Source organism: Oenanthe melanoleuca, chromosome Z (genome assembly GCF_029582105.1).
Source record: "Oenanthe melanoleuca isolate GR-GAL-2019-014 chromosome Z, OMel1.0, whole genome shotgun sequence".
NCBI classification, from domain to species: Eukaryota; Metazoa; Chordata; class Aves; order Passeriformes; family Muscicapidae; genus Oenanthe; species Oenanthe melanoleuca.
The window spans coordinates 30,586,076-30,599,471 of NC_079362.1; the positions used below are offsets into that span (position 1 = coordinate 30,586,076).

The 13,396-nt window shown below is 42.5% G+C and overlaps 2 protein-coding genes across 5 annotated transcripts; both read left to right on the forward strand.

Annotated features, from left to right (window-relative positions):
• Positions 1-115: 115 nt before the first annotated feature.
• Positions 116-4,391, forward strand: SERF1A (small EDRK-rich factor 1A). The gene is made up of 3 exons (XM_056514786.1): positions 116-198; positions 3,265-3,373; positions 3,881-4,391. The coding sequence occupies exons 1-3, from the start codon at positions 192-194 to the stop codon at positions 3,951-3,953; spliced, it is 189 nt and encodes a 62-aa protein (XP_056370761.1). The 5' UTR covers positions 116-191; the 3' UTR covers positions 3,954-4,391.
• A 1,878-nt stretch (positions 4,392-6,269) lies between these two features.
• Positions 6,270-11,667, forward strand: SMN1 (survival of motor neuron 1, telomeric). Of its 4 annotated transcripts, none has more exons than XM_056513412.1 (9): positions 6,270-6,352; positions 6,433-6,504; positions 6,601-6,726; positions 7,008-7,208; positions 7,588-7,737; positions 8,750-8,821; positions 9,346-9,456; positions 10,387-10,472; positions 11,100-11,667. In XM_056513412.1, the coding sequence occupies exons 1-8, from the start codon at positions 6,293-6,295 to the stop codon at positions 10,441-10,443; spliced, it is 849 nt and encodes a 282-aa protein (XP_056369387.1). In that variant the 5' UTR covers positions 6,270-6,292; the 3' UTR covers positions 10,444-10,472; positions 11,100-11,667. The 4 variants fall into 4 exon arrangements, with proteins under 4 accessions (XP_056369387.1, XP_056369388.1, XP_056369389.1 ...); XM_056513413.1 differs by having other exon boundaries at positions 11,104-11,667; XM_056513414.1 differs by having other exon boundaries at positions 6,276-6,352; positions 7,008-7,181.
• The last annotated feature ends 1,729 nt before the right edge of the window (positions 11,668-13,396 follow it).

Sequence of the window (13,396 nt, forward strand, 5' to 3'; positions counted from 1 at the left end):
CGCGTCCCGCTGATTGGGCCGGGTCCGCGCGGCGCTGTGACATCAGCGACCAGTGAGGCGGCATAAGGGGCAGCGGCGGCGGGCGGCGCCTCAAACGGCCTCGGTGGTGGGAGCGAGCGTGGGTTTGCTGGGGAGCTCTCGGCGGTTGCGGTAGTAGGGACAGCAGTGCTGCGCGGCCTGAGCGTGTCGCCATGACCCGTGAGTACCGGGGGCTGCTTGAGGCCCGTTGGGTAGCGAAGTGGGTGGCGGGACTTGGGACCCCTCCTGGTCGGTTCCAGGTGTGGGCGCTGCACCCAGGACAGTCCAGCTGGGGGTCATGCCTGGGCCGGGGTCTGGCATCGGCGGTTGAGGCCGCTGCCGCGTCTGGCTCTTTGCGGACTCGGCGTCCCACTGGCGGAATCTCGCCAGTGGTGAGTGTGTGCGGAGGAGGTTTTTTTTCCCCACGTCTGCTGCTGTCCGAAGCAGAACGCGAAAACATCCTCCTCCGACCGGAGGAAGAGATAAAGGTGATGATGGGCTGAAACAACAGCCACACTCCATTTAAGTCCCGGCTGCCGTCCAGACTGAAAAAAAGGATTTTTATACCACTGCTGAACATTCAGTACTACGCTGCATAACTTGGGGTTGTTGAGGCTGTTGCTGAAAGGACAAGAGCACTCGGTAAATCGTGACTGCGTTCCGTGCTGACGAGCAGCAGTGTTCGTACACCCGCTCTAAAATGGCGGAGAATGAACTGGACCCAGGATGCGCCGGCTCCCCTGACTGGTGGCTGTGCTCCTCTGCCTTCTGCCTACTGTGTTTGGCAGTAATGAAACGCGGTGTTATGCTTTCACATTTACTCGAAAAAAACATAGTTTTGAGGCTGTGCTTTCACATTCGTCTTGAAAATACACAGTTATGAGGGCACACTGCTGGTGAAGTGCAGCTGAAGACCTGGAATGTAAACAGTTTGTGCACAGAACATAATAAAGAGGCACATTTATGATTTTTGTTGGCATTTTTCTTCTCCTGGAGTTGGAAGAGCAAGGACAGGTTGAACTAAGGTGTGTGTCTTACACAAGCAGGCTAGGATGGGAATGCTTAAGAGGAATGTATGAAAATGTATAAGCAGGAAGGGTGTACTGTTTTTTTTGTGGCAGTTTATGCTTTAATTTCAGGAAGATTAATTGTCTTCTGTTGGGACAAGATTTAGATTGATACTATAGAATGTAGAAAACACCAGTGGTTCCGTTGAAGATAAGGATACTTATTCAGCATCCCAGGTGAAGTAATGGGGACAAACAGTCCTTGGCAATGTTTACTTGGAAGCATTGGTGGTACGAGTAAGTTTCTCTTCAGACAGTTGTTTGATACTCTATGCTTTTGTATGCATTCTGTTTTGTTCAGCTTTTCTACCTTCTCTGCTTTGCTGTGCCAGTTGCTTTTCAGCAATTGAGTTCTGTTCCTAAATACAAAACCTTACCATGTGTATGGAAAAGCTCTGCAGAGCCCGTGCTCAGTGTTTGCTTGGAAAACAAGGAAGAACTGGGGGTTAAGGGTGGAGAGTAACTGCTTATAAGGAAATACATGAGGTTTGGGGTGGAGGGTAATTCTGTCTTTAGCACTTTGTTTTGACTTCCTTTCTGTTTTCTTCATGATAAAAGAAGATATTTTTTTTAAGCACCGCAGAAGAGCTCTTTCATATCTCGTTCATATAATGTTCTTGCCTCCTGAGCACCACAAAACTCAGGAACCATTTATGGCCTGGAATGTGTCATCTGCTCATGAGTCATCAGGTTTTAATCAACACTAGTACTGCCAGCTGGTTTGCTTTAGTCTCTTAACAAGTCGTCTTCTTCTAGATGGACTTTGGGCACAGCGGAATCTCGCCAGTGGTGAGTGTGTGCGGAGGAGGTTTTTTTTCCCCACGTCTGCTGCTGTCCGAAGCAGAACGCGAAAACATCCTCCTCCGACCGGAGGAAGAGACAGGATGCTAGTGAGGATGATGAGTAAAAGTTCTCTTAGCTTTTCCAAAAGGTAGTACTTAATGTCCTGGCACAGACAAAAAAAATATCTTTCAAGACAAAAGCAGCCCTTGGGAAGAGCAGTCATACAGGCTGTTTTCACTTGAGCTTCTGGCATCTCTTAGCAGGGGGTCCATAGGCTGTTGTGAAGAATGCACAAACCCCTGCTTCTGCAGGGTTGCTCTTGTCTGCTTGTTGACATGGCAGGTGCCTTTGTCTGATCAGAAGTGGTGTGGGTACCAAGTGGTGGATCATAACAGCGGGGTGTTGTTTAAAAGTAACCTAGTCCTAAGATGCTTTTGTAGACCAGAAATTACAGGCACTTGGAGATTGATATCTCTGGCTTTGAGACTGAAAGATGGCATAGGCAGTCTTAAAAGTGTAGAGAGACTGAGAAGAGACACAACAGAAGTTATGAAGATATATAATGGTCATTTTTGAGTATAAAAGAATGTGATCGTGTTAGTTCAACAGCACAAATGATTATGCCTAGTGTATCTGGAACACTGTCAGTCCAAAAAAAGTAGAGCAAGAAGTATCAAGGTGATGAACCAGGTTTGGCAGGTTGGAGGAAAGTAGAACTAAGGAAGAGAATACTGAGGACAGATTGCCAGCTAATGGAGAAGAGTTTTCAGTCTGTGGCCATTGCCTGGAAGACCCTGAGTATTTAGATGGTGAGTTGATAGTTCGGATATTGTGCCCTCAGGAACTCTGTATGATCGAAGAGATTGCATTCCTATCTTGTTGGTAGTTGTGGGGAAAGCTGTCTGTTCCCTGAAGTGTCCTCTCTACTCACAGTGATGTGGGCTTGTGTCTTTATATCCATATAGAAGTCATGTTACTCCTCTCACTTTTGTTGGAAGTAATACTACCCAGTTGCTAAGGCCCAGGCTTAAGTTCTTCACCTGACTTCAGAGTAAAAAACCAAAATGTGTTGAGGTCACCTCTTCAATAGTATTTGAGCGTAATCAATTACAATGCTGTTCTTTCAGTCTAAAATTAATTTGTAAGCTATACTGAATGCTGAAATCTTTTTGAGAGTGGATGGCTCCTTTTTTGATGAGTTACTGATATGATTTTGCCCAGCCTGTTGGTGTGATGGTTTTCCTTTAGTCTTCTATGGCAAACTATGTTTTGTTTCTGTAAGGAATATTAACATTTTGGTAATCTCCTGAAGATGACATACAGAATTGGAAAAGTAACAACTATGAGCCTTTATTTTCTCCAGGTATTGCTTGTTTAACTGTCTATTATCTTGCAGGTGGGAACCAGCGTGAACTCGCTCGCCAAAAGAACCTGAAGAAAACTCAGGAAATCCACAAAGGCAAAAGGAAAGAAGATAGCTTGTCTGCTTCTCAGAGGAAACAGAGGTAAGATCTAGTAAACTTGAGGAAATTTTTAGGCAGAAGAAGGAGAGGGAAGTGGGCCAGAAAGAATCCAGTGTCTTAGCTGACACAGCATTTGAATACTTCATTTTTATTCATTGGCTAATCACTTACCAGAGCATAAACTGTGGGTGAACTTTTGCTGTATCTGCTGTTAAACAGATTTATTTTTATTAAGTCCTGTAAAGCTTTTTATTTGTTTTTGAGCAGCTTTTTGCCTACTGCAAACAGGAAAGGGTTATGTAATGCTTTCTTGAAGATGCTTCATCCATTATGTCCTTTACTTCTAAAACCAAAAGAATTATATGAGGTCTACTAATCAAGTAAATTGTCTGCCTCATGGAGTAATAAAAATACTGTGCTTGTGGCTAACTGAGAAATTTTATACTGACCTTTTTTTTTTCTTCAAGTGGGGGTTATTAAAGAGAGAGAACTCTGCTTTGAAAAATTGTGAGCCAGTATCTGATATCCAACTGTTTTTTTTCTTCACAGGGACTCTGAAATCATGCAGCAAAAGCAAAAAGCAGCTAATGAAAGGAAATCTCTGCAGGCAGGAGCAAAATGATCTGCCACTATGGAGAAGATAGAGTACACCGAATGAAGTGGAAGGACCTAGAAGATCATTCATAGAAGTGTCTGGCCATTAAATGATTAAACATTTATTGTGCAGAGTTGTTCAACTATCATTAGTTAGAGTATTTTCTGGTTACTATAGGCCTAGTTGTCTACAGTGCTCTTTCAAAACTGACTACACCCTTCTGCATGTGTATGAATAAAAGTACCAAGCAATAGCTTTATTCTAGCTTTTGCTTCATTTGTTAGTTTAACTTAGTGGTTCCAGTTAAAGAATTTCTGAATCTACAGTTAAGACCAGATTTGGTTGCCTGAATTCTTGAAAGTAGAGCTTCATTCAGAATGGAACACACTTATAAAATGTGCTTAACCTTGCAGAGGTCTGAATTGTAAATCTCAAACTATTTTTACAATAAAATGTTGCATGAAATACTGTCTAATCTGAAATGGTTATGCTTCAGAATCCACTGATTTCTAAGAAGTTACTAAGAACATAAGGAATGGATAATCTTGTGGAGAAGTAAGTATAAGAATATAAGTGTAATATAAAAGTAAAGTTTATAAGAAATGTGTATTATAAGTACTGTCACATACAGTTTAAGTCTACCCTATAGGAAAAAATGCCTCTTGAGTTGCAGACATTGGTGTGTAAAAGTGACTCAATTGAGTCCTAATTCCAGCTGAAAGAAGCTGCAGGCTTGATGTTAATGAGTTCCAATGGAAGCAGATCTTGAAACTGTCACACCACTAAAATGATTTGAAATTACTGCTTAAACCTATCTCAGGAATAAAAGTTAGTGTGGAAAAATTCAGCCCTTGCTTCACAGGCATGTTTGAGTATATTGTATACTGACCATGGGAAAACTGTTGAGAAAACTTCCCCACCTGACCATCCAGGAGCCACTCTGGCAGTTGCATTCATGCCACCTGAGCTGGGACTGAACCTCTTCACAGCTGCACCATTCACACTCACATTCAGATGGGGATTCCCATAGCAGATTCTCAGACATCCTCATCTTTAATATAACCTAACTTTGGTGCAATACAAAGTAACAGCAGCTCCACTTGGTGCCTCAGTAGAGAGCTTTTATATCCTCGCAGTCTAGGGATGGGTCCCGGCTCTTGTCTCAGTTCCCTGTGTCCTTAGTTGCAGTGGGTTGGCAGTTCACACTCTCTTGCCTTGGGTTCCCACTGCAGCTGCAACCCTGAGCTGCCTGCACTGAGTGTGTTCCTCAGCCGTCTCTAGAGACAGCTTTTGAAGCCTTTGCATTTAAAGCTGTGTTCCTTCTAAGTGCATGCATTTATTGGTAACAGGCCCCTGGCACAACTTTAGGAGAGCTGGAAGGAAAACAGAGCTGGTACTGGCTATTTAACACCTGCAGTTGGTGAGAAATTAAGCAAATTCACAGAAACACTGAATTGTTATGTTTGGAAGGGACCTGTGAAGATCATGTAGTCCAAGCCCCTTGCCGAGGCAGTCACCTGGAACAGGTGACACAGGAACGTGCCCAGGTGAAGATAAATCGCCAGAGAGTGAGATCCCATTACTTCCCTGGGCAGTCTGTTCCAGGGCTCTGCCACCCTCAGCGTAAAGAAATTCCTTGTGACACTGAGGTGGAACTTCTTGAGTTTTAGTTTAGGGCCATTACTGCTTGTCCTATCGCTGAGCACCACTGAAAAGCACCACTGGGCACCTGCCTTTGAGATATATGTACATTTTCATGAGACCCTCTCTTAAGTCTTCTCTTCTCTGGACCGAGCAGGCACAATTCTGCAGCCTCTGCTCGTAAGAAAGACGCTCCAGACCCCTAATCATCTTTGTGACCCCTTGCTGGACCCTTTCCAGCACTCTTTGTCTTTCCTGTACGGAGGAGCCCAGCAGTGAACACAGCAGCCATTCCTCTGCCCGCCTGTCGTTGGCCCTGGCGGACGCCGCACTGCAGCTGGCCAGGGCGGGTGTCCCGGTGAGCCGGCCCAGGGCTCCCCGCGGCGGCTCCCGGCGGGCCCGGGCAGGGTGACAGCCCTGCAGCTGGCCAGGGCGGGTGTCCCGGTGAGCCGGCCCAGGGCTCCCCGCGGCGGCTCCCGGCGGGCCCGGGCAGGGTGACAGCCCTGCAGCTGGCCAGGGCGGGTGTCCCGGTGAGCCGGCCCAGGGCTCCCCGCGGCGGCTCCCGGCGGGCCCGGGCAGGGTGACAGCCCTGCAGCTGGCCAGGGCGGGTGTCCCGGTGAGCCGGCCCAGGGCTCCCCGCGGCGGCTCCCGGCGGCTCCCGGCGGGCCCCGTCCCGGTCCAGGCCGCGCCCCTTCCGGCGGCGGGCCGGGCGCGCGGCTCGGCGCATGCGCGGGCGGCGCGCGGCCATGGCGGACGCGGTGCTGTTCCGGCGCGGCACCGGGCAGGTGGGAGCGGCGGGGCGGGCAGGGAGCGGGGCCGGGAGCGGGGCCTTGCCATGGCGCTAAACGGTCTGTGGCCTCCCCAGAGCGACGACTCGGACATCTGGGACGACACGGCCCTCATCAAGGCGTACGACAAGGCGGTGGCCTCCTTCAAGGTAATGGGTCGGCGCGGCCGTGGCTGGATCTGGGGCTGAGGCCGCTGGATTGGCAGTTGTTGGCATTTATTTATTTTCTCCTTTCTCTTCCCTAAGAATGCCTTAAAGAACGGAGAATGCTCTGAGCCTTCAGAGAAGCAGGAGCAGCGCCTGGTGATAAAGAGAAAAAACCATAAAAAGAACAGAAATAGAAAAAAGAGCAATACAGCGCCTTTGAAACAGGTCGTCTCACTTGTAAATGCTGGTGGTGCTCGTACTGCGTGTTGTACTTCCGTACTCAAAAATAGCTACTTCATCACCTTGAGAGTAACATTTTGGGGTGGTGATGTGGGGTGATAACATTATAAACTTTATTTTTAGGTTACATAGAGAAATTTCAATAAGTACAAAGGAAACACTGTAGGGGGAATCCATCTTTTTGGGCAAAAAGATGTTTAGGAAAAGGCACCTTCTGTCCAGCCGTTGGTGTAGGTGTTAACACGCTTCTCTTGCTTCTGTTGCAGTGGAAGGTTGGTGACAGCTGCAGTGCTGTTTGGTCTGAGGATGGTAATTTGTATCTAGCAACTATTGCTTCCATCAACCAGAAGCGAGGCACATGTGTTGTCACTTACACGGGATATGGAAATCAGGAGGAGCAGAACCTGTCTGATCTACTTCCTCCAGCCAGCGATGAAACAGTAAATGGGATGGGGCATTCTGGGGAGGTGAGGGACTCTCTTATTCTTCTGTAAACAAATGGGAAAGCTGGAGAATAAACTTTTAGTATATCTGGTGGCACTGTTGGTGTTCAGAGTGAGAAGCGATGCACAATTCTATTGTAAACAGACACAAGTTGATGGAGAGAATGAAAGCATTTTTTTACTTCTTGAACTCAGCATGGTAGAAAGGGAGAGGACAACAAGAAATTCATTAGTGAAAGATAACATAGCTAAAATGGTGAGCAGATAAAGTTATTCCTGAGTAGAACTGGGAGGGCTAGAGAGAGGGAGGGGTGTGAATGGAACTTTCCAAGCTTTTTCACACTAAATTGCTTGTTGTAAACTTTTGTTTAGTGCATGTCATAAAAATGTCTTCGTCTTCTAGAATGACAATGAGACCCCATATTCAACAGATGAAAGTGAAAAATCTTCCCAGTCACCCCGAAACAAAAACAACTGCACAAAAGCAAGATTTTCCCCTCAAAACTTGAGATTTCCCACACCACCACCACCACCAGCCCCAGGTCTAGGAAAGGTAAGCTCAACCTTAATTGAAATAATTCAGTACCCTTGTTAAGCTTGATATTATTGTGAATTCTGAGACAATATGATGATACTTACCATTGTCTGGAATTCAATTAGCAGCATTTTGGGAATGGATGTACAGATACCCCTGTCAGTATCTGTTGGTTTGCCATTTTGTAATAAGCTGGCCACAGTATAGTCCTTCTGCAATGCTGCTGTCTAGTCAGGAGAACCTTCTGGTCCTCAGCTAACACTCAATTTCCAATTGCCTTCTAACTAAGAAGTTAACTAAGAGGCATGTTGTTGCCTGGATTTTGGTGATGTGATCAATGGCAGTGCTGTTGATGTTTGAGGATTTTGGTATGTTTCCCTTCACAGGATGTTGAAGGTGATGTTCCCATGTCATAGAGCCTCTCAGCTGTAGCTGCTCTCTTGAATTAGGAGTGAATGGGACATTGATACACCCTTCAGTTTTCCTATTGTGTAGGAATATGTGTAGTAACGCAGTTTTTTTCTAAACTATGACATTATGTTTTCTAAATATTATTGTTTGTGCAAGATTTCTTTATAAGGCTTTATTTAATCTTTTTTCTTTTGTGTCAGTAGATTTGTATCTAGATCTTTATTTAAGGACATTCACTTGAATAATGGAATTTAGTCAAATTCTTCATCTGCACAGGAGCAGAGGAACTGCCTGTTTACCTTTGTGAATATTTGATCTGTTTCTTCCTGTTGAGAGTGTTATTACCATTGACTTCCACTTAGGAAAACCTTTTAAAAATGCTTGTATTAACCAGAACCCTATTTCAGTAGTGTTTACCTCAGTGACATGTGTAATCTTAAATTGTACTTATCAAATTATGGAATGTGCCTCAGAAATAGCTTTATTTTCATTAAATTGCTGGGATGTGTTGTCTGTTGTTTAAAGTATGTGAATTGTTTCACATAATTCTCTTAAGTAAAATCCTAATACTCCAAATTCCCTTTTAATTTGTACTGTTCTACTTTTTTTTTTCATATAGTCTGGATCAAAATTCAAGGTACCTCCATCATTTTTATCTTGCTGGCCTCCACCCTTCCCAGCAGGACCACCAGTAAGTGACAGAAGAATGGGTAAGATGAGTATTGGTGATCTCAGGTTTTCTCACTGAATATGCTCACTCCCTGTGTTTTTAGAACACATTTTTTTCTGTTTGCCTGTATTTTTCACATATTTGTTAGCACATTCAGTTGCAAATACTGTGATAATCTAACATTACAAGGTCTGATTTGCACTCACTTCTCTGACAGTGAAGCTGTTGGTAAGAATATCAAGGGGTAAATTATTTGAGGAGACTACAGTTTATATTAACAGCATTTCACTGAAGAAGCTAGTATTTTTCCCTAGTAACACATTTTGTACAGGTAAGCGAACAGAGCCTTGTTTTTCCTAGGCTTTGGAAATTACAAGTGTTCAGAAAACATCTTTGACTCCCTTTCAGAAAACAAACTGAGGATATGTTTCTATTTTCCAGTTTCATGTTTTAATCTCAGAATTTTAGAATAATTAAATTCTAATAAAATAATTAAATCTGGGGAACATCCTGTTGAAACAGGCATTTCCTTTGTGATTTCTTAGTTGATTCCTCCTCCACCGCCCATGATGCCAGACTCTGCTGAGGACGATGAAGCATTGGGGAGCATGTTGATAGCCTGGTACATGAGTGGTTACCACACTGGATATTACCTGGTATGTGCTGCTGTGCTTTTGAAGTGTCCTGGTAATTTTGCATGCTGTTGGTGCTCCTGTTTGCAGCAAGAAGCCATACAGGGAGGGCTGCTTATTCTGATTTACAATAGCTATGTTTAAGGGTGTTTTGTATTGTTTAAGTATTGTCATTGAGTAGAATTCACATGAGCCAGCATATATATATGTATACAAACACACACACACACACACATATATGTGTAAACGTGTGTGTTTATGTATATATATATATGTATATATATAGTTGATGTTTTAGTACTTTGTTCAGCTGGAGGGTCCTGTCAGGTACTTTTATAGCCACTGTTTTACAGCCGTTCTAAAACAACCAATTCTGTCTTTGTAGACAGGGGGAGTAAATACATATATTTATTGATAGTCTTGTATGTATTTTCTTTCAGTATGAATGGTAGTATCACATTTAAGATCAGATTTGGCACTTTTGCAGAGATGATTCATCAGAAATTGTTTCATGTCATTGTGAAGGTCCAGTATAAATTGTCAGCATAGTTGTGCTGTGACTGAAAATCTGTGAGTTGTACTATTGATTCATATTTTCATCTGTGTACTTAAGAAGAAAGAAAATGATGTGCTGAACTCTTTGCACTGAGGACATTGGAAAGGGAAGATTTGGTGCTTCAAATTATATATAATTGTGGATTGCTTTAATTTACTTTCAGTTGGATAAGAAGCATATATTTGAAATTATTTTGTACAGCCTCTGATTATAAAGAAAACATGTAGTTTGGCTTTTATTGTTTTTAAACTGCCCATTCTGATTTCCAAAGAAAGTTAAAAACTGTTCGTTATTTGTAGAGGACTGAAGAAGATTGTCCAGAAATGTTTTTGTTCTGCGACTAAAGTTTTTATTTGCATGTTGGCAAAACTAAGATTTTACTAAATTATATCCTGTAGGGTTTAAAACAAAGCCGAATGGAAGCAACGCTGGAGAGACAAACGCATGCAAAGTAACCAAATATCCACCATTGTTCTGAAGGATTGTAAGTATTTCAGCTTTGTGGTAAATGAAGATACAACCAAGTTTTGAATTCCCTTCAGAAACCACTTGGCTTTGGGTCTTTGGTCCACTCTTACAGCTCTCTGTAAAGACTACTTCTGCCAGTAGTAATCCCATCTTTGCTTAGCAGCTGTGGAATTGTATTTTTGTGGCTAGAATGAGGAAAAGTATTAATTGCTCTGATGAGAGTTTTAACTACAGAATGTATCTACATCAGGATTAACAGGGCAACTTGTTTGAATTATTAATGGTTCATAGTGGCTTGTTTTGAAAACAAAAGGTTGTAAGTGAAATGCAGTTTTTTCACCTGTGTTTCCTTACGCAGATGGGATGGTAGGTTGTAGCTAGACTTTGTTTTCAGGACAAATTCAGTTTGGTTATGTTTAGCAGTTCTGTTCTCAGTACCTCAGTAGCTATTCTTTTATTTTAAATGCTTTGTCCAGAATTCTCCAGTGTATTGTTCACTTCCTTATAAAACAAAACTATATTCTCCTGGGGAATTGTTTTCTGATTTTCTGTGACAACATGTAATTTCTGTGTAACTGAGTGATTCTTTGTGTGTTTAAAACCAAAAAGCTCTTTTATACTAATTTTTGCTTCTTTTTTGAAGCCAGGTACAGATCTTTTCCACTGAGAAGTGTTTATCACGTATGCATTGGGGATTGTGAAGAATTGAATTTTTTCAAGACAATTAGTCATAACATTTTCTTAACACTGAGCTGTTCCTATTAACAAATAAATAACCTCAGATTAGTAATTAAATGTGCATTGAAATGAACTATTTCTTAAAGACCTTTAGTCAAATGTATTTCAAAAGCACTGCAGCAACAAAATACTTTTTTACTTCCCTGAGGCAGTCTCAAGTCTTCTTACCACTATAGATTTAACTCTTTTGACCCCATGTGATAGATTTCATTTCTCTCTCAACATGTCTTGCATTCCTTAGACTTTCTGTCTGAATGGCAGCAGCAGAATGATTGAGTATGGTATCGTCTTTTAGGAGAGAGCTATGGCAGCAATGTGTGTTACAGTGGCACTGACATGGAAAACAGTGCACTGTCATAGTAGGAGGGACATCTTACAGGTCTGATTAGAATCATGAAATACCACAGCTCGTTTCAGGAAGGCTATTGTCTTGTATCAAATGTGTGAATAAAGTTCTCCTTCTTAAGCTTTGAGTTTGGGGATGTAATTTGTTTGGGGTGGTTTTTATTTTGAGCTTCCTTGGTTAGATGAATGGTTGAATGCAGCAGAAAGCCTTTGTGTGTTGTCTTTTTCTGAGTACCATTACTGAAAGCAAATTAGGGAAAGCCTGTGGAAAAGTAAGTATGGACATAGGTTTCAGCCCTTACAATGCAGGGCTGAATTTTACTCTACTCTTAATAGAGGCTGTAGCCACAAAACTTGACAGTAATTTAGTTAATGCCAGTGGTTTGCTTTTCAGGGAAATACAGGCATGAACTTTACTGCATTCCTCTTCCTACTGTGGTCATGTGTCAAAAAATCAATTTTCCTACAGTAATTGAGAAAAAAACCCTACTCATAACCTACCTAAGCTACTTTGAAGGCTTCTTTTTTTTTTTTTTTTTTTTTATTGTCTAGGTGACATAAATTAAGACTGATTGCAGTGAGGCAAAGCTTATAAATCATCTTCTCAGAGAGGCAGAACTGCCCTCTGCTTCAGTTTTGTTGGTGTCTGGCATTGTTACAAAAAGTGGTCTTCATCAGTTTTTAACACTAGTAAAATCTTGCATACAACAATTTTACTGCAGTTACAACTTCAGTTTATATTTTAGGTTTATGTTTTAAACAAGTAATTTGTGTAACTGATTTATTTTCAAGCAAAACAACTGAATAGAATATTAATAAAAAGGCATACAAGAAAGAGGCAAATAGTTCACACATGAGTTCTCACCACACTAGAACTCCCAAAAACAGCTGACCACTGCCAGGATAAGTGACCTTGGAAAGGTCCTTTCTCCCATCGACGTTGTGAGGTGGTACAGAATGCCCTCTCCTGGCTGATGGAAAAATTAACCCTACCCTGGCTGGAACCATAGCAGTATTTGTTTGCAGTGGAGGTTATAATGAACAGTTAGTAATACATGAAGACGAGGGGGAAGAAAACCCCAAGCCCTAACACTTTCAAACTCCTCTAGGCTTTAAAAATTGGTGAAAGGGGCAAACCCATCGCCAGGGTAATTTTAAACTCCTCCACTAGGGATCCTTCATCATGAGATTTTCAGAGCCTCTGACTTAAGGAGCCAACCCACCATTGCCATTGTCATGGGACCAGATGATCAAGAAACAGGGATGAAAAGTCACCATTGCCACTTCTCTGGCTGTGATCTGATGTGTGAACATGCGGATAATGGCCACTTTAAAGCAGACACATTATCAAGTATTCTAAATTATCTGTAACACCAAATATGTGACTTGTTAACAGTTTTCCGAGCTTCTGGAAACCTCTGTAGTTTGCTACTTTCACTGCAAAATTAAACAGACATCAATAAGTATTTAAAAATGCTCCAAAGCCATATGAAACGTGAACAAAAAACAGTGAAACCGAGGCATTGTAGATTAAAAATAATAAAAATTTGTTGCTGCTAGGTTCAAAAAAATAGTAGAACTTTGAACTCTGAGCATTGTGAGACTGAGGAGACTGATAAAGGATACTCTAGAAGGCATATCAATGCCTAACAGAATAAGATACTGGTATGTTTACAAGTGTTCAAATACCACTCATACAGAACAAAGCAAATAAAAGCCCAGTTGTGCAGCCACTGGAGGTCAGACAGCAGATCAGCTCTGCAGAGATTGAGATACCAAGCATAATCTCAGGCCTGAGTGCCATCACATGAGCTGTCCAGCCTTGCCTTATGGCCACCCTACTTAGAAGATGTGACT